This window comes from Lathamus discolor, chromosome 3 (assembly GCF_037157495.1).
Source record: "Lathamus discolor isolate bLatDis1 chromosome 3, bLatDis1.hap1, whole genome shotgun sequence".
Lineage (NCBI taxonomy): Eukaryota > Metazoa > Chordata > Aves > Psittaciformes > Psittacidae > Lathamus > Lathamus discolor.
The window spans coordinates 28,267,018-28,286,872 of NC_088886.1; the positions used below are offsets into that span (position 1 = coordinate 28,267,018).

Here is a 19,855-nt window from a genome sequence, read left to right on the forward strand (position 1 = left end):
GGATGTGTGTTTGCACCGCCCGGAGTATGTACCCGGGACCCCCCAGTATCCTCCTCTTGCTGCCGCCGCCGACCGCTGATGTCCTCCCCTCCGCGCCGCGCAGCGCTCCTCCGCGGCCGCGCACCGCCACCCCACCGCGCCCCCACGTCACACACAAGCACCCGCCGCCACGTGACCCGCCGCCCAGGGCGCGACCACTGCGCACGGGGAGAAAGGGGGGGTGAAGGAGGGTGGGCGACACGGTGCGACCCCCGCCGCCGCCGCCGCCCCGCGGGAGCGCGGACCCCCTCCGAGACACTCCCGAAGGGAGTGTCTCGGAGGGGGTCCGCGCTCCCGCGGGGCGGCGGCGGCGGCATTGGAGCGCCGAGGGGAGGTCCGCGGCCCTCCCCGTGCTGAGCGCAATGGTAGAGTCTGCAGCTCAAATTCCGAGAATTGGGCTCTGTTGATTCTTAGAACTGGGGTTCTTAGAAGTGGTGATGCAAGGAGTTTCTAGGAAAGCCCGGAGACCAGGTGATTGCTGCTTCTATTGCCGCGGCCGATTTTACCCTTTAATTCTCTCGCTCGCCTTCTTTTTTTTTTTTTTTTTTTTTTTTTTTTTTTTTCTCTCCTCCACTCCTCTCTCTCCATTTTTTTTTTTTCCCTCCTCTTTTCCCTCCCTGCCCCGGTCCGACGCCTGGCGCGGAGCCGCCTCTATATATTTCTATCCTTTTTTTTTGCCCCCACCTCCTTTTTCTTTCTCCCTCCCTCCCTTCTTCTTTCCTTACCCCCCCCCCCCCCCACTTCCCACTGCAGGTGCCCCGACAGCCCCTTTAATTATTTTATTTATTATCACTCTCCTAAATCATAACGTGTGCTTTTCCTGCTTTATTTATTTAATTCACGCACGCACGCACCCCTTCTTCTCTTGCCCGCTGTCAGGCGAGGCAATACAGGGGTGCCGCATGTCTTAACGTTGGGAACATGTACAACGGGGGGAGGGGGTGTCTCCCCTCGCCGTCCTCTCCCGGGGATTATCGGTTATCGGGGATTATCGGCGCTCCCGCACGCGTGACGGCCGGGCGGGGACGGGCAGGACGGCGGTGGCGGCCTCGCTCTGCACCTGCAGCCGCCCCGCGGGCGCAGGACGGCGGCTACCGCCCGCCGAGACGGGGCGTTTTGCGTGACTCGGGGTCGGGTCCCAATGGCTGGATCTCTCGGCCGGGGTGTGTGATTTTTCTTTCATCGCATCCCCCCCCTCCCCCCTTTTTCCCCCCTTTTTTTTCTGTTCTTTTTCTCTTTTCGGTGCGTGTTGTGTCGCTGTTGCCGTTTCTCCGCCGCGGAGCGGGGCTGGCGGCAGCGCTGGGGCTCGGCTGCACCGGCACCGCCGTTCGGCCCTTCCGCATCATTTCCCCCCCACACACACGTATTTTATTATCGTTATTACTACTGCTATTATTATTATACAACTGTTATCGTTATTCAGTCTCCCACCCAACTGCGAAACGGCTGGAGCGTTTTGCAACCTGTAGCGGGGCTGCGCCGTGATCTGTCAAGCCCCGGGCTAAGAGCGGGCGATGATGGAGAGGACTTGCGGCATTTCTCTGCCTGGGGAGGGGGGGAGCCCGCGGGGAAGCTCGGCCATAGCCGGCTGCCGGCCCCGGAACACAGCGGAGCGGCGGCCCCGCGGTGCGGGTGGGAAGGAGGCGCGCTCGCCCCGACGGTGTGTGCCGGGGCGGCCACGACGGGCTTTTACCGGCTGGGAAATAAACGGCGGGGCAAAGCTCGGGAACGGGGGAAAGTGTATGGAGTGACTCCGAATATTACGCGCAGGGTTCAGGATAAATAATAACATTAATATTATTAATAATAATAACATTAATATTATTAATAATAATAACACCCCCGCGGCGGGGAAGACGGGGTCCTCCTCGGCAAGAAGGCTGCCGGCGGGGGCAATGGGGTGCCGCCGAGCAAAGGATGGGGTCCCGGGTGCGGCGCGGGGGGAGGCCCCCGCTGCCCCCATCGCAGCCTTTCCCCTGTGTTTACTACCGCGGCGGACTTGGCGCGGCGACAGCCCTCGTAAATCTGCCGCCGGCAGCCGCGGGGCTGGCCCCCGGCCACACGCTATTCCTGGAGCGAGCGGCGCGACCGGGCGCGGAGAGCCGCGCAACCCCCGCGCACCTCGCCGTTGTTTCCCCCGGCCTGCGCCCGGCTCCCCCAAAAGAACCCAAAAGCCGGTGGGGAAAGAGAGAAGGCTTTATTTTTGTTACCTGTGTGCTTGTGTGTGTGTGTATTTGTTATTCTTTTAACGCATACACCACCACCACCACCCCCCCCCCCCCTTATAAAAAGGGGGAGAGGCAAAACAAAACTGAAAAAGCCCAACTTTGTTATGAAAACTTTCGTGGTCGGGCGGCAGCGACCTCTCCCGGCCGCCCCCCCTCCCCCATCTTGCCCCCCTGCCCGGCCCCCCTCGCCTTTAGTTTGCAAAGTCACAGCATGAAGTGTTATGAAATCGCCTCTTGGGAAGAAGGGAAATAGAAAGCAAGGCGTTTGTTTAGAAAAATCCGTGGCGGCCTCTCAGATGTGCCTAAAAAGCTGCCTTTGACCCCGTGATGCATTTCCAGGGAAGAGGCAAATCTGAGTTTAAAATCCTGAGTCAAAAACAACAACAACAACGACAAACCCGGCCCCGGTTAGTGTTTTCTCCACTGAATTCAGTAGGCGCAGGGTCAGTGCGAAGGGAGGCTGGGGCCAGATAGATGAGGCTCGGCAAGGAGCTCTGCTTTGCTCCAGCATCTCTGTCCAGGGCCAAATTCAAACTTGTGCCAGTAAAAGTGTCAGCAGGGCCGGGTATGGGATCAGGCCCTTGTTCGATCTGCGAACGCTTATTGATTCCTCTCCTGAGCTTTTAAATGCTTTAAAAATTATTATTTGCTGTATTGTTTCAAATGTTTTAAGGATAAGTGCTTTAAAAGCAAGTATGGAGTTTTTCCTGTAGTCCTCGGGGGGTAGGAGGGAACCTTACAGTTCAAAAACCACTTTAAAAATATTTAAGAGGGGAAGCCTCTCTTTATAGATACGTGGAAAGGCAGAACCTGAGGTTCTGTTATTTTCTTGTAATGACAGGATCACAGGCTTAAAAGCTTACATTATAGATGGCAAATATTCCCCCATGAAACAAATCATCAAATATATTGAAAAATATTCAAAGGGTGTCTAGCAGGTTTCCAGAGGAGTGGGTTATTGCATTGTTCCAGTGAGAAAAGACTTCATCTCAGAGCGTTCAATTTTGACTGGCGAAACAGATCAAAGATCTCTTGGGATGCATTTCAATTCCAATTTCTAATCCCTTTCAGTTCTGACTGAGTCAATATTGGGAGAGGAAGTGGAGGTTAACTGGTTAGTTATTATTGCGAAGGAAGAAGTCGGAATGAGAAGTGATTCTTTCAAATCCCACCCCCAAGAAAAGGAAAAAAAAAGAAAAAACCCGTCAAAAGTCGTTATGATACTTTTCAGACATCTCTGTTTGCAGCATGGGGAGGACTTCAGCCTGCTGTCTGATGAGACAAAAATAAACCTAGCAGAAACATTAAGTTTCTCAAAACAAGGCTGGAAAAGCTCATAAAAGTAATGCTGCTCAGACGCGTTTTAAGAGAAACAGAATTACATCGACAAAATTATATGTTTTCCAGGTTTGGTTGGAGTGTTTTATTTTCCAAGGGGAAAAATTGCTCTTGCAGCAAAGCTAACTGGTGCCATCTAGTGTCAGCTCTTCCCCTTCCTCCCGGCCAGGGAGCCTGCAGCTTCGCAGAGTGGGAACATGTTTATGAACTGCTCGTTTAAAAAAAGAAAAATCAAAGCTTGCCAGCTAGGAGGAAAGTGGCAGAGGAAACTCTGGATGCCACTGAACTTACTTAAGGAGACTAATTGGAAACAACCGACCACTTATTAAAGTCACTGACATTTCCATAAGGAGTTCTCTCCGGGTCTGGTCGTGAAATCACATGTGAAAATCTTTCTGAGTTGTGGTGTTAATCTGCCCTTGAATTTCTGCCTGATTTAGGATGCGTTGTAAAGCTGTGCTTTCTTCTGCCCTTTTTTTTTCTTGTTTGTTTTGTTTTGCTGGGAGGGGGGAAAGGAGGTGTGAGCTTTCAGCAGCCAGATACTAATGTGGAGGAATGGTGTTTGTTTGGTTGTTTGAATTGTTTATTGCTTTGTGTGTTTTTTGGTTTTCAGGTGTTTGGATTTTTTTATAGTAAACAGTAACGCTGTCCTCAAAACCCCATTACAAATGCAGGTGGTAAAACTTTGTGAGGCAGTCCTATATTGTACAGGCAGGGGTAGGTGCCCTCTCACTTTATGTGAATACCCCATGAAAAAGAAAACCTTGTTACAAAGTCTGTAGGTGAGTAAAAGGAACCAGTAAGTGCATTTCTCAGTGTGCAGCTTACGTACCTTCATGTATTTATGGTGTTGAGGTTGAAGAACCATTTCACACCAGTTTTAGTCCATGCGCTGTAGTATTTGGGCTGTAAACTCCACATGAAGAGGTTTTACTGGTTCAGCTGGAGCCTGAAATGTTGCTTTCAGGTTTCTGAGAAGTTTGTAAACTCTAAATTTGGTTAAAAGTTGCCTTCATGCTCATAACCTCTTGTTCCATTTTATAGTGGCATGGGAGTCTATAAACAGGAGCCCTGTATGCCGGGTGCCTGTATTCTTATTTAGATCTATTTTTAAGCCATTCTTCTGTTTGGCAAAGTGACACTTGGTTTCCATGTTTACAGCAGGCATTGGCAAACCTCAGGAGTTCACAGTTTGCAGTTTGGTTAGATGAGTACCCAAAAGTCAGCATCTGACCAGAAGGCTCCTTCAGACTGCAAATTTAGACTGCAAATGAAGTCCTCCCCACGTGGTTTGTTTTTTTAAATCCATGCTAGATCTTGTGTGTTCCCGTTGCTGCAGGATGCTGGCAGCCGAAAGACACACAGCCCTAAATCGGAGCAAGTGTGTAGTGTTTGGGACTGCTTTAAAGCCCCAGTAATCTCTGTGGAGCTTCACATCTAAAACACAGGGCATTGAGAGAGGCAAGGTTTTTTTCTATACTGTTTTCTTCCCCCTCGTCCTCCTGGTGAGCATGCTGTCTTTGGGTGGCATACCAGGTATCCATGAGGAATGTGGGACCCCTGTTTACGGAGGGGGGAGCTTGGAGTGAGCCCAGTGCAGGACTGTGGGTCCTGAAGAACATGTCCCGAATGCGCAGCCTCTGAAATGCGTCTCCTTATAGTTGTTTGGCTAAACTTACAGCTGAGAGGGTATCTTTCGCCTGGCCAAGGGACCCCCAAAGCGCCTATGTGTCTAGTCCCATCTAGGCAGGATGCCAGATTGGTTTCTTACTGCCAAAAATGAGCTGTGCCACCATCAAGCCCAGGAGGACAGAGAGATGGTTGGGTCTGTGCTGGCTGCTGATTTACTGCCCCGGTGCAGGGTGCAGATGATGGGGCACCTCTACTGAGCCCTGCTGGGCCACGGACCCAGCTCAGTTTCTGGGGATGCGTAACCCTCCACCCGGCCGTTGGGTCAGCACTTTGATGCAGAGCTCGGTGCTGGCAGGGCATGGTGTCCATCCCTTGTTCTCTGGAGTAGCTCCTTGACTTCAGCTGGGGAGCTGTTACTGCCTTTCCTTGAAAAATTAATGTGCCAAATTGCTTGGGGTTGCTCGAAATGCTGAAGAGGGCTTGACTCCTCGCTTCCCAAGGGCATGTGCTGCCTCTGCCTCACAGTCAGAGCTTGGCTCCAGAGAGGGCAGGGGAGTTCTCAGTGGAAAACATTGGAGGCAGTTTCAGTGTGCCTTCCCCCCTCCTGTCTTTTCTTCTGCAAAGACCAAAACAATGTGGAGACATGAGCCAGGCCAGCTTTCAAGGGCAATCCTTTTAAAACCCTCTTTTGAAGTACAAACTACAAAGTTCCCTGCAGCACTCGAGAAAGTATGCACTTTTCCTGGTTCCAAATGCTGATAATAAACCCGTCCAGATAACGTATTGCATTTCCTAGAAACATTTGTTTGCTGGCAGGAAATTGGATCAGATTGAGACCGCTCGATAGAGCGAGTGCAATCCACTCACGGAAGGGTACAATGGAAAATACGACAGGGCTTGCACTAGTGGTGCTGCTTTTGATCTGTGCTGACACCATGCGCTAGGACTTCTCTCAGTCTCTTCTTGCGTTATTATTAACCCAGCCACGTTTTGGCCTAGACACCAACCAAAAGCTACTAAATTAATAAAACTCTGCTGTGACAGCTAAAGGATGCTTAATGCTCCCTGACTGCATGATACTGGGAAAGCTAAGCTGGGTATTTGCATGCCCCTGGCTGAAAGCATCCTCTTCGCTGTGGCTTGTAGCACCCATGGCTGCGACCAGGGCTTCCCACCCCATTTTCTTGGTTGTCCTGGTTCCTGTTAAGGATAAACCAGGCAGCGACCTGGCAGTCGAAGTGAATGTTCCCATGGGGCTGAGACTGGGGAGAAAAGGGGCTGGGAGACATGTTGGAGCTTCCCTAGGGTGGGCAGTTTCAGAGCGCTGTGGGATGAGGCTGTGGGGAAAGGAGACTTCACCTAGCCACCCTCCAAGGTAATGTGAGGGAGTTGGCACTGCAGGCTCTGGAGGGGTAGGAGGCAGGGGTGCAGGGAGGGGGAGTTATCTGTGCCTCTCTCCAGACTGTGTATTTGGGGGTGGGAGAGGGGAAGAGGCCACAGGGAGTCCCCCATGCAAAGAGGGGTAGGGGAGTAGGAAGTTTCCCCTGTGCACAGGGCGGGAGGAGGATGATCGAAAAGGGGTTCCCTGTAAATAGGAGAGTGGATGGATGGATGGGTTTCCCTGTGCATGGCAGAAAGATGGATGAGGGGGTAAATCCCTGGTTCTTCCCTCTGCCTTGGGGTGGAGGAGCTGTGAGGGTCTTCACCTTTGCATGGGGTGGAGCTGAGAGGGGTTCCCCCTGCACAGGTGCACCCTCCCCATGCTCTTCGAACCAGCTGCAGGGAGGGTAGAGCCAGCCCTGGGCTCCCTTCCAGGAATGGGTTTTTCTCGGGGAGGTGCCGGCAGGGAAGGGCTGTTCCCTGAACCACTGGGGTAGAACCAATGCCTTCCTGGAAGGCAGCAGCAGTGGCAGTCCCATGTGGCCACCCCTGAAATGGGCCCAGACCTTCCTCTTTGGGCACAGCAAGCCCCGGTGTGCAGCCCCAAGCACTGCCGAAGAGCCCACGCCTGCAAGGTCCTGGGCAGGAAAACGGTAGGGGGGTGAGCTTGGGGTGGTGCTGGGGGTCCAGCTGAGTTTTGAGAAGCCTCATAGGCTTTGAAGGGGGTGGATGGTTAAGACCATGATTGGCTGCAGTGGTCTTCTCTGCTCCCCATCACTGGTCTCTGTTCCTTATTGCTGTAGCCTGCTCTGCTCGTCTCTGGTCAGAGCATCCTCCTGTGCTGCAGTCCAGAGCTGGTGCTGTGCAGAGGCCGGGAGGGGCAGGGTTAACCCAGCTCAGCATAGCAAGGGGAAGGAAGGTCCCTTTCCCTTTTGCATGCCCACATCCTGCAGCTGGAAGCTTCAGGCATCCCCTTCCCCCGTGGGTGTTGCAGCAGCGCTGCCCTGGGGAGGGATAATTTGGGAGTGGAGTGGGGAGAGAGCTGTGCCGGGATCTAGCTCTGGGAGGAGAGCTGTGTGTTTCCCCGGGCAGCACTGCGGCCTCGCTGTGGGTAAGGGAATTCGGCGACAGCAGCAGCTTCTCACGTGATGCTCCCAGGCACAGAGTTCATCGCAGTTTGTAACCTTGTTGGTGTTTGGATGGGTCACCTCCCTGTGTCTCTGACACTGGGGTGAGTCCCTGGGAGCCCAGCGGGGTGCATCTGTTACTGCAGATGTGGTTGGGATGCCACCCAGCTGCCCCAAATGCGTACATCTGCGCTTGTGTGGATACATGGATGCATGCTGGATTCCTTGCAGAGCTCCGCGGGTCCCTTGGCTTGTGATTGATGATAGCGAGCCGGCAGCGAGCATGCACGGAAAGATCAGAGTCTGCAGTGTTTGGGAAATGAGTCACTGTGTGTGTGTAAAGTTGTAAGCTAGCCAGGCTCAGAACAGCTCTGAAGACTTGCATTTGGTAGCTGGAATGGGGCTGTAAGGCATCCCTCTAGGTTTTGAATGTGATGAGATTTATCACCTCTTCATCCCACCCCGGTTATCTCCAGGGATGTGAGGGGAGCTTAGGCTCCACATGTGCACATCTCTTCGCAGAGCTGGATGGGCTCTCTGCAAGTGCTGGCAGTCTTGTTGTGTCCATTTGTGGGTTTTTTTGAGGATCAGTTCTCAAAATAGTGGGGTGAAGGTCTTGGGGTTTGTTGGTTCACTTATATATTGTGCTTTTCACTGCTGGGGTGGCTGCCTGAGGAACTTCTTCCTGCATTGATGTCAGGTCAATTGTCTTTGCTGGTTTTAAGTGACTTTGGGAGTAATAGTGTGAGTTCTGGAAGGCATTTAACTCCTGAGTTTCCTTGCCATGCTGCCCCAGGCACATTGCCTGTGAAGCCAGCAGCTGGAAACAAAGCTTGAGGTTTGGGAGAAGGCATTTCCAGCAGCAAAAGGAAGGCATTTGTTCTGGGTCCTCATCCGTCTCTGACACTGGCTTCCTATGCGATCCTAGCCAAGTCACTTTGGTACTTGACGCCCATATCCTCCCCAGTCTGTTGGGCAGTCCTATGCCAGAGCATTTTTACCAGTGGCTGAAGTGAGTGTGTGTTCTGAGCAGGACAGCAGCTGTTTCTGAGGGCTGGATTCAGGCTCTTTCCAGGTTTCTGAGCAGAGTGGCAGCAGATGTTTGTGTGTAAGTCATACCTGTTAACAAGGTGCTGGGAATATGGCATTGGTCTTGGATGTGGCACCAGCTGGGAATTTGATCTTGGCAGGGGAAGAGTTATCTCCGGAAGAAGTGGTGAGAAAATTCTCACTTGGCTTCCCTTCCCCACCTGCCTTTAAGTTCCTGAGTCATGGAAATGAAAATCTCCTTGGCATACGCCCATGGTTTGGGCTAGAGGGTGTGGAAGAAGCTATGATTGGATTCTCAAAGCCGGTGGTTGTGATAAGAATGTACTGTACCGGAAGAAACAAATGTTAACCTTACTGGAGAGTAGAAGGTTTGTTATCTCTAGCTTTTATCCAAGTGATACTTGAGCGAAACAGCAGGCTTGTGTCCTGCCATGGCCAATTCATAATTGCCGGCTAATGTGGCGTTTGTTTTCTTGTGCTTTATTTGTAGGTTTGAAAGAAACTTTTGGACTGTGAATTGAGGCATTGGGTATGTAAATCTTAATTTTGTGCTTTCCCTTCCATCCTCCCCCCTCTTCCCTTTACCATGTTGAATGAAGGTTTCATTAGACCCAGCTGGAATTTGTTTCTGGGAGAGCAGCTGCTCTGTAGAAAATACTGCACGTTCATATGCTGCTGGGGAAGGAGGAGGAGTTGAAGTCGTGGGAGGGGGTTGATCACGGGGGGAATTTGGTGCTGAGGATGCACATTCCAGCCCAGACTTTAGGCGCAGGGAGATGTGGGCTTCCCTGGGTGCACACTTCTGAGATGGGTCAACAGGTGTTGTGTTGAGGGAAGGCTTCGTGTTCCTCGATTAACTCAAGCCTTGCTCACTGGGAGAGACTGGGCTGCGCTGTGGGTAGCAGCTCAGCAGGTTAGATGAGTTCTTCTTTTCATTGTCACCACCAGTTCATTGGGAAACTGTGGACAGGTCTTCTCCAGAGTGGCCACCACTTGGGAGCAAGAAAGTAGTTTGCTGATGGATGAGGGTTGGTGATCCACTGCTGGCTGAATTTTCCAGGTGTTGAAATCTTCATTTGGAACCTAATGGCTTGTTTTGATTCCCGTGGCTAGATTTTCAGCCAGCCAGCAGGCAAGTGAGGGGGTTGGCTTCTGAGGAAGATCTGAAGGCTAGGAAACTGTGCCGGGAGCTTCATGGAGATGAACGCAATTGGTGGTGGGAGGAGTGGGCTGGGGTGGAGCTGCCATGGGCGAGGCAGGGAGAAAGAGGAGCTGGTTAGCTAATCTTCAGGAGGGTCTGGTCGCCTTTGCTTGCCAGTTTGCTGGGTGGGACTGAGACATGCCAGATCTCGCTGTTGGTAGCAGCCTGGCAGGTGCTTGGAGGGGTGCAGGGCTGTTTGCCTTGGGACCAAGGATCTAGTGCTGTCCCTGCCAGCAGCAGTTGGCTGTCTGAGCACATCCTAGAGCAGCAGCTGTCTCTTCGCTGGGTTTAGGGTGCTTGCCTGGCTGTTTCTCCATTCCCATCCTCCTCCTGCTTCTCTTTCAAGTAGACTCAAGATGGCCTCGCCAGCAGACAGCTGCATTCAGTTCACCCGCCATGCAAGCGATGTCCTTCTCAATCTCAATCGCCTTAGAAGCCGGGATATCCTGACTGATGTTGTCATCATCGTGAACCGGGAGCAGTTCAGAGCCCATAAAACAGTCCTGATGGCCTGCAGGTGAGAGCAGGGTTCCTTCCCTGCCTCCCTTCCCCGCTCCCTCTGCCTTTGGCCGCCAGCAGCACTGCTGCAGCACTGGGGAGGTTTGTGGGGTTTACAGACAGGGAAATGGAGGGAGAGAAGCAGAAGTGAAAGGGGCCGCCAAGAATTTTGTACCTGTAACAGGATTAGAGCTGTGACTCTTTGCCTGCAGCATAATGCCCACACCCTCTCTCCTCCTTGCACACCCACATCTGCCCACGTGCAACCCACAAACAGGAGCACAGCAGATGTGAGGCATATTCCTGAGGTAGAGCTCAAATGCTCTGCAAAGACAGGACAGGGTGGAAAGGAAAGGGAAGGCTGGGCGCTCGCTGGGGTGAGCGAGTTCTCTGTGACCACAGTGTCCCCTGCTGCTGCTATTTCTAGAGCTGTTCCTCCCTGGCTGCTGGCTGCACCCACCTTTGTTGATTTCTTTTTCCAAGCTTGGTGGGGTCTGAAATCCCTTTCCAGCTCCTAGGATTGCTGGAATTGCTTCCTAGTAAATGGTAAATAACATCCCACCATTACGCAGTTGGATTACAGCAGATGCCTTGCAGGGTCTCCTGATGACAAGATGTAAAAGATCTGAGAAAGCAAAGGTCTGACTACGAAGACATCTGAAAAATGTTTTGCCAACATTTCCTTTTTTTCTTTTTATTTTTTTTTCTTTTCTGGTTAAAGAGTGAGCATGGGTGCCCCAAGAGGCTTCTGAAAGAAATGAGTCACAGTGGGAAGGGGGTGTTGGTAAGAACAACAACGAGAAAAAAAAAAGGGGGAATTTCTAAATGTAGGCAGTAGGGAGTTGTTGAGCGGGTGAGATCTAAGAGCAGGCTGTTCCAGTTGGGAAGAGTGCAGTGCCGAAGATGCTTACTAAGCTGAGAAACCAAGCTTGATAATAAGGGGAAAGCGCAGGGAATTCTTTAATTGCTGTCTCTTCCTCCCTTCCCATTCATGAACCCCTCTGTGCTAAGGGATTTCAGACAAATTCCCCTTTCTTCCTCTGAATTGTCATAACACGCATCTTCTCTCCTGTCTCCTCTCTGCAGTGGCCTTTTCTACAGCATCTTCACTGACCAGCTCAAGTGCAACTTGAATGTCATCAACCTGGACCCTGAAATTAACCCTGAGGGGTTTTGCATCCTCTTGGACTTCATGTATACATCCCGCCTGAACTTGAGGGAGAGCAACATCATGGCCGTGATGGCCACAGCACTGTACCTGCAGATGGAGCATGTGGTTGATACCTGCCGAAGGTTTGTCAAGTCTAGGTGAGCACCGTGAGTGTACTTTGGAAAGCCTGAGATGGTGTGTTTGGGTGGGAACGGGGAGAACCGACAAAGTCTCTGCAAACTTATCCTTATGGGCTGAAAATGACTGTGTCTCCCTCCTTCTTGCCTGATTCCAGTGAAGCAGAAATGGTGTCTGCTGTGAAGACCCCAAGGGAAGAGTTTTTGGCTGGACGAATGCTGAGTCACCCAGAGGTGATGGCTTATCGGAGCAGAGAAGTCTCAGAGAATGGCATGCCTCTCCAAAATGGGTCCCTCTGCAATGGGAGGGCCTTTGCCCCTGGCTTGATCAATGGTTTGTCTGGATCCCCCATTTCCTACCATGGATACAGCCCACTCCCTCTAAATAGCTTCCTTGTGGATGATGAGTTGAGAGAGATGAGGATGCCCCTCTCTGAACTCTCGAGGGCAGGTGCCTTCCCCAAAGAGAGGATCTTACCATGCGACAGCTCCAGGACAATCCCCACCGAGTACATGAGAACCATTACTGACATCTCAGCCAACATGTGCCACGCTACCATCTATACTCCAAAAGAAGGTGCTGCTGAAGAAGCCAGGAGCGACATGCACTACAGCGTAGCCTCTGGCCCCAAACCTGTTGTCCCTTCAATCCGGAACAATCCCTATTTCTCTTGTGACAAAGTGGCCAAAGAGGAGGAGCGAACCTCTTCAGAGGATGAGATCAGCCAGCACTTTGAGCCTACCAACACCCCCCTGGACCGCAAGGGACTCATCAGCCCCCAGAGCCCCCAGAAGTCAGACTGTCAGCCCAACTCGCCAACTGAGTCCAGCAGCAGCAAGAATGCCCGTATCAGTCAGAACTCCAACTCCCTCTTCACGAAGAGCCCCACAGACCCCAAAGCCTGCAACTGGAAGAAGTACAAGTTCATCGTCCTCAACTCTCTCAATCAAAACACCAAACAAGACAATGCTGACCAGAATGAGATGGGAACCCTTTCTCCTCGCACCTATGTGCCCATGTCCACTTGCCAGCAGTCCATGGAGCCAGAGCATCTCAACGTTCAATCGCCGACAAAGATAAGCGTGAGCGGAGAAGACTCTACTATCCCACAAGCAAGCAGACTCAACAACATTGTTAACAGGTGAGAAGGTTCTCCCTCCCCAGCGCCCTCCCTGGAGACACAGGACTCGCTGTGTTGTTGGTGAGGGTTTGGAAATGTGCGAAATATCTCTAACATTGGGCTGGGCAGTCCAGCCATGAGCAGGTGGAAACCTCTGCCATTGGTGGAGCACTGCCAGCGACATCAGCTGGGTGCCAATGGTCCCCACTGTAGTGGTGCCAGCCTGGACTAGCGATGGAACTAGGAATGCTGAGTCCAGAATCCCTTCAGCTTTCGGTTGGCTGTAAGCATTGGAATGGCCAAAGTACCAGGGCACCGTACACTATCATCTGAACCTGGATGTTCCTAGAGAGCTTTGAGGCCATTTGGTGATGGGATTGAGGCTCAGGGACCTGTTATTGATCAGGGCTATGCTGTGCATCTTGCCACAAAAGTGTTCCCATAAAACATGTCTGCCCATTGTGCCTGGAAGTGTGCAAACAAGGGCCTAGTAGTTGAAGCACAGCAAGAGCCTTCTCACAGCTCTCTGTGTTGCTGTCTTTCCACAGGTCCCGGGATGGGTCCCCTCGGAGCAGCGAAGGGCAGTCCCCGCTGTACATGCATTCATCAAAGTGCAGCTCCTGTGGTTGCCAGTCCCCACAACATGCTGAGATGTGCCTTCATACCCCTGGCTCAAACTTCGGAGAGGAGATGGGGGAAACCCAGTCTGAATATTCTGATTCCAGCTGCGGTGAGTCTTGCATTCCTGGTCACCTTTTCAACCAGCAGGCAAGGGGGCTGTGCAGTCTGGGGACCCATCTACACAGTGCCCTGTGTCCAGACAGGCAGGCAGACCTGTCCCTGTTGCTGATGGATACGAAGGTGCTTTACAGTCCTCTCTTAAGTGGCTAACAAGCTGTGTGCACGCATGTGAGGGACACACATACATCGGAATTGCTTCCTTCCTCCCGCTCCCCAGCACCATCTAGATATCTTGTGTGGGGAGTTAGTCACCTGCTGCTAACTTGTCAGCTAAGGACAGGAAACAAAGTGCACCCCACCCGCCGAACCACAGGAGAACAAGCCTGGCAGATGTAATGACCCTAATGGGGATTAGGCAAGATGGTGTGTCTCATACTTCCATCATGATGTCTTAATTATCAGGGAGTCCAATGCGCACATCTGGAGAAATGCAGATAATGAGGCTTGCAATCCTGTTGCAAAACTCCGTAAGCCCAGAGACAAGTATCTGTGCACCCATCTGCCTGTAGCTCAGGGAGGGGGAGTGCAGCATTGTCACCTGTGGTGCGGGCAGAGATCCACAGAGGGAATCTGACTATGATGGTCAAAGCTATATAGAGCACTTAAGAGATAGGCACCCTCCTACTGGGGGAACCTGCCTTGTGCTTCAGATGATAATGGTCTTAACATGCCCAAAGAAGACATCTGTACATTTAAAGCTTAAAGACATCTAAAAGTGCTGGGGTTGCTCCAGAGCTCAGCATTCATCCCTCAGAGGATGCTTGATAACTTGGGTGCCTTTGTGGACCCCTCTGGAAAATATTCAGATGAGATGCTGGCTTCTTGGAAGCAGCTTGTGTCACAATGAAGGAGAGAGGGCTCATGATGACTTTGCTTTCTCAAACCATGCATTATGTTGCTGTGTGCACAAAGAAGTCAGGAGGTAATGGCATGGTGCAAATGCTGCTGACCACAAATGCCTGCACTCGACTTCTTGTTCCAACACTCACTCTTCACAATCCCATACCTATGACATGGCCCATCAAGGTGCTGCCCATGCATTTGCCCATCTCATTGCTCTCCTTTCTGTTCTTCCAGAGAACGGAGCCTTCTTCTGCAATGAGTGTGACTGCCGGTTCTCTGAGGAGGCCTCTCTCAAGAGGCACTCTCTGCAAGTCCACAGTGACAAGCCCTACAAGTGTGACCGCTGCCAGGCCTCCTTCCGCTACAAGGGGAACCTTGCCAGCCACAAAACCGTCCACACAGGTATGGTGCTAGCCATGGGGAGGACCTACTGGGGAGGCTGTAAGTTGCTGGGCATGTGGGCATCTATGGCTGGGTTTGTCCCAGGTGCATCATCCTCTGCTCTGTGTCACAAGCTGTCCATGATGGGAAGAGCAAGGTGCTTCTCTTGGCATCGCTAGGGATCCCTGGGGCAGAGCACCAAACCTGGGAATGGGGGAGATGCTGCCTCTTCTCACAGCAGGAGGATGGAGCTCAAGCTCCTTTGCTGTAAAGCACTGGGCACCGCGATTTCTAAAGGCATCTTGCAAAATGCATGGCTGGGATGCATTGGCCTCCAGGTTACTTTGTGATAGATTTAAAAAGAACATTTAGGGAGAAGTCTGGAGATTTTTTTCCCCTACATCCTAGAAATCCAGATCATACTTAGCCTGACAGAAACTCTGCTGATGGGAAAATCTGTGAATGGATGGACTCTGAATCAACACATTGAAAGCTGAGAAAGGAAGGGGATATTAGGGGTTTAGTCATTTGCTGACAAACCTAGGGATTTTTTTTTTACATGCCTTTATTAATGCTTAACAGGTCAACAACCAGCTAAGTAGCTGGGGAAGGGAAGTCTGGGCTAACAACTCAGTGCTGCTGCACTGAATTAGACACAAATCCCTGCAGTCTCAGAGTTCCAGGAGGGCTGTGCAGGCAAATGAGGTGACACAGGTGCCAGGGCAGAGTTTGAGGGTGCATGGGGTCGAAGCCTGGAAACAAAAGAAAAAAGCGGGAGGGGACAGACAATGGGTGATTCCCGCTTGCCATAGAGCCCATCTTCAACCATCCTAAGGATGGGGCCAGCAGCAGTGACCATAGCCAAAACAATGACTTGGAAGTGAAGCTGCTGGGCATGCCTTGGCTTTCTGCTCTATCAGCTCCTTTCGCTCCTCTAAGGAGGTGATGAATCGCGGAGGCAGGATGGGCTGGGGAGCACAAGGAGCCCGAAGGGAGCCAGGTGGCCCCGTGTGGATTATTGATGGCTGTGGGGATGTGCCAGCCGCTGTTGCAGGGCCAGGAGGAGCAATGCTGTTAATCCTTGCTGGGAGAGTTACCTGACTTTCTCCCTTGCCCTGAAGGCTGCAGCTCCCAGCCTCAAAAAGAAAAGACGATCTGGTGGTGCCTGGGTACCTCACCCTGCTCTGGGGACACCCTGAGGTGGTGTTGCTTGTCCCCAGCCATCTCCAAAAGGGACAGGAGGTGGGGCTAGTGCTTTGTGCCATTGGGGTATGGCACCTGAAGGGACTTAGCTTTGGGGAGCACCGTGGATCATGGGGGCTGAGCGTGCCCTTACTTAATCCCTCACCCATTGTTTTGGGTTCTGCAGGAGAAAAGCCGTACCGCTGCAACATCTGTGGGGCACAGTTCAACCGGCCGGCCAACCTGAAAACCCACACACGCATCCACTCCGGAGAGAAACCATACAAGTGCGAGACCTGCGGGGCCAGATTTGTCCAGGTGTGTATGGCCTCTGGGACCTGCAGTGCCTGGGGAGGTGGGGCATGGACAGATCTCCTGCCCAAGACTGGTGATAAGTTCATGGCAGGGAGAAGGCTGATGAGGCTGCCTTGGACAGCTATTCCCATGGTCTTGTGGTACAAAAAGGGACCTTATGGTCTGCGTGGGCCAGTTTGGCTTAGTAGGAAGGAAGCTTGGTTGCTGTTTTTAGCTCTTTTCCTCCATTTGCTATTAAGGATTAGAGGTACCGGGCATCAGGTATGTATTGTTTTGACTCCTAACTAGAACCCAATAGACTAAAAAAAAGATGGCTGGGCAGAACCCTGTTCCTGGTGGGATGCCCTTGCTCTGGATGGGATGCCCTAATCCCTGGGGCTGTCCTCACCTGGAACTGCTCTCTCTAGGTGGCCCACCTCCGTGCTCACGTCCTCATTCACACCGGGGAGAAGCCGTATCCCTGCGAGATCTGTGGCACACGCTTCCGGCACCTGCAGACCCTCAAAAGTCACCTTCGAATCCACACGGGAGAGAAACCGTATCATGTGAGTAACTCAGTTTTGTCTGTGGGAGGTTCTCAACCGTGGCTGGGGAGCGATGCTGCCAAACCTATGGGGCTGGGAAGACACCAGGGCATTCACATGGGTTGGTTGCAGCACCCAGTGCTCTTCACCAGCCATGTGAACCCCCATGCAAAGGTCACATCCCTGCACCTTGCGCCCGTCCCCCTGCCATGCATTAACTGATGCTGACATGGTATTTTGTCATGAACGGCTGTGTTGGAAAAACTAGTGTGCGGCCCAGGCTGGGTACATCTTAGCTGCTCTTCTTTTCTTCTACCCCATCTGGAAGAAGGTCACACTTCTCCAAATAGCTGTGTCTTAAATCACAGCTGCCTGCTGTGCACAGAGATGGGGGAAAGGAGCACAAAGCCTGGCTTGGGGTCCCCAGGTGAGCAACCTGCCCTGACCTTGCTTGCAGCCTGGGGGCTCCCTGCTCTTTGCTGAAGCTTTTGTGGCTTTCTCCATCTGCTAGAGAGGAAATCGGAGCAGGGGTTATCATCCACACATCCTCTGGAGCCATCCACCTTGTCAGGGGTCAAAAGCAGCTTCTGAAATAGTCCCATAGCTGGTTTCAGCATTTAGATAAGGAGCTTGGAGCTACATCCATCTGAGCCGGGGTCCTCCCCTAAGGGACCTGAGCCTCTGAGCATCCCATAAACCAAAACATGTGCTGCTGAAAGCCTGGGATGGGTAGTCGCCAGGTACTGCTTTTCCCACCAGATTCCCACTTTTACCTCCTCCACCAGTATAATGGGCTCAGCATCCTGAGGTAGCTGGTGGAGGACAGGCATTTGCCACAGGACGGGTGCCTGCCCTAAAGGGAAGGATGTGTTCCCTACCATCACATTTTACACCCTTTGCCTTTCCCTCTCACCCTGCAGTGTGAGAAGTGCAACCTGCATTTCCGCCACAAAAGCCAGCTGCGGCTTCACCTCCGGCAGAAGCACGGGGCCATCACCAACACCAAGGTGCAGTATCGCATCTCTGCGAGCGAGGTGCCTCCAGAGCTCCCCAAGGCCTGCTAAAGCAGAGGATTTCCCAGGACGAGGTTGTCTTGCCGTGGGGAGAAGCTGTCCAAAGGATACTTGCAACACTTTAAAAGAAAAAGGAGTAAAATTAAAACAAAAACAAAAAAAAGAAAAAAGAAAAAAATTCATCACATGATGGAGTGCCTCTAAACCCATAGTACAGATAGGTGGAAAAACATTAGAAACCGAACAGAAATTGCAAATACACGGGTTTTATTTTTCCCAGTTATGTGAAGCGGAAAGAAAATTAAAGTTATTCAGATCTTACTGTATATAAAACGTAAAATTAAAATAGTCATTTTAAATGTCTGTGCAGTGGAGTGTTGATAAACTCTGGAGTCTAACCTTCACAGCCTTTGCCGTTTGAAGATGAGGAATGTAATGTTGATTTATGGGAACAGATTTTTTCTTTTGTATGCAAAATGTGTGTTCTTTTAAAGAGAAAGTATGCTATTAAAGAGAGGGCTTTAACTTTTTTAACCAAAGGTGAAGGAATCTATGGCAGAGTTGTAAATATATATAGATATAAATATATAAATATATATATAAAATAAATATATATAGACCTTTAAAAGAAGCTATATTAAAAATATATAATGCATTAAAGGCTCAGTTGGACTCTGCTGGCAGAAGCCACTCTGAGAATCTTTATTATGATAGAGCACTTAAGGAGATATTTTAAAGTATTGCATCTGTACAAGTAAGAAAATATTTTGTCTAAATGCATCAGTGTATTTGTATTTTTTTGCAAGTGAAGGTTTACAATTTACAAAAAAGTGTGTATTAAACCAACAAAGCTGCAGAAGGAATTTAAAATAATAATAAAGTGTAATTTTTTTTGTTCTAGTTCTCAGTCTGTATATATGTAAAATGTGGTTTCGCACGGTGCCTTTCTTTTCGATGGAAGTTTTCAATGTATGGACTATATTGAGCTCCGTTTCTTCAAGGTACAGCCTGATGTTGCAAAAGGAGTTTTGATGGAACTCTCTATCGGGGAATGTTTTATTTTTTTGGTTTTTGTTTTATTTTTTGATCTTATTTTACATGCTTGTGTTATAAACAATCTCGGGAGACAGGGTTTGGGCTGTGTCTAAACTGCATTAATGCGTTCTGTAAAATATAGCTGTACAAATAAAAATAAAATGAAGAAAAGTGAAGTATGACGGAGTGAAGGGTCTGTTCTTGCCTGTCCGTGTCGCCAAGCACCTTGAAGGCCAGTCAGTGGCCTGGGAAGGGGCTGAGCATCCTGAGCCCCTGCACAAGCTTCTAGGCTTGGTACCGCTCTGGCCCTGTATTGAAGGTCAAGGGAAGATGATCTCTGGCATAAAGGCAGAGCAAGACTTGAGCTCACTGCTCCGAGTGCTGGGGGTCTGCCCCACCATGCCACCTCCTTGATGCTTTCTGCATTTGCACCGAGTAGCTAGCAGAAAGAAATAGGGCAGATGCTGGGAAGAGGCCTTTTGCTGACCAGCGCATGGCTGGTTCCAGATGGCTGTGCAGTTATTTATATTTCCTGGAAACCGACGCAATTGCCAGAATTGCTCAGGGAAGAACATTGCCTGCTGCTCCTCTTGCTTGCCAGGGCCAGGGCCAGTGGGGGGCTGCGGTTCAGCTGCCTTGTTCAATTGCTCAGTGGAGCAGGGTCCATAATCCCCTCCAGGAGCTCCCTGGCTGATAGCATCTCTGGGCTTCCAGCCATTGCATACTGGCTGCAGGCCAGAACTGAGAAAGCCCAGCTTGAGGGAGTCCCCCTGCTCTCCCCAAGCAGGGAGCGGAGATGCTTTAGTCCATTTGGGTGGCTGTGCAGAGCTGGGGGTGAAGCCACGGGGTGACCCGGCCCTGTGCTCTTGGAATGCAGCCACTCCCCACTGGTGAGGGCTCACTAGCTGAAGAAAACCAAG

At 51.2% G+C, this 19,855-nt stretch overlaps 1 protein-coding gene across 4 annotated transcripts; it reads left to right on the plus strand.

Annotated features, from left to right (window-relative positions):
* The first annotated feature begins 456 nt into the window (after nt 1–456).
* BCL6 (BCL6 transcription repressor) lies at nt 457–19,114 on the plus strand. Of its 4 annotated transcripts, XM_065674295.1 has the most exons (11): nt 482–510; nt 9,285–9,323; nt 9,743–9,926; nt 10,345–10,512; nt 11,580–11,801; nt 11,939–12,922; nt 13,450–13,631; nt 14,720–14,887; nt 16,236–16,366; nt 16,771–16,908; nt 17,808–19,114. In XM_065674295.1, exons 4-11 carry the CDS (start codon nt 10,352–10,354, stop codon nt 17,949–17,951), a joined length of 2,130 nt encoding a protein of 709 aa, XP_065530367.1. In that variant the 5' UTR covers nt 482–510; nt 9,285–9,323; nt 9,743–9,926; nt 10,345–10,351; the 3' UTR covers nt 17,952–19,114. The 4 variants fall into 4 exon arrangements, with proteins under 4 accessions (XP_065530366.1, XP_065530364.1, XP_065530367.1 ...); XM_065674294.1 differs by lacking the exon at nt 9,743–9,926 and having other exon boundaries at nt 457–510; nt 10,342–10,512; XM_065674292.1 differs by lacking the exon at nt 9,743–9,926 and having other exon boundaries at nt 457–510.
* The last annotated feature ends 741 nt before the right edge of the window (nt 19,115–19,855 follow it).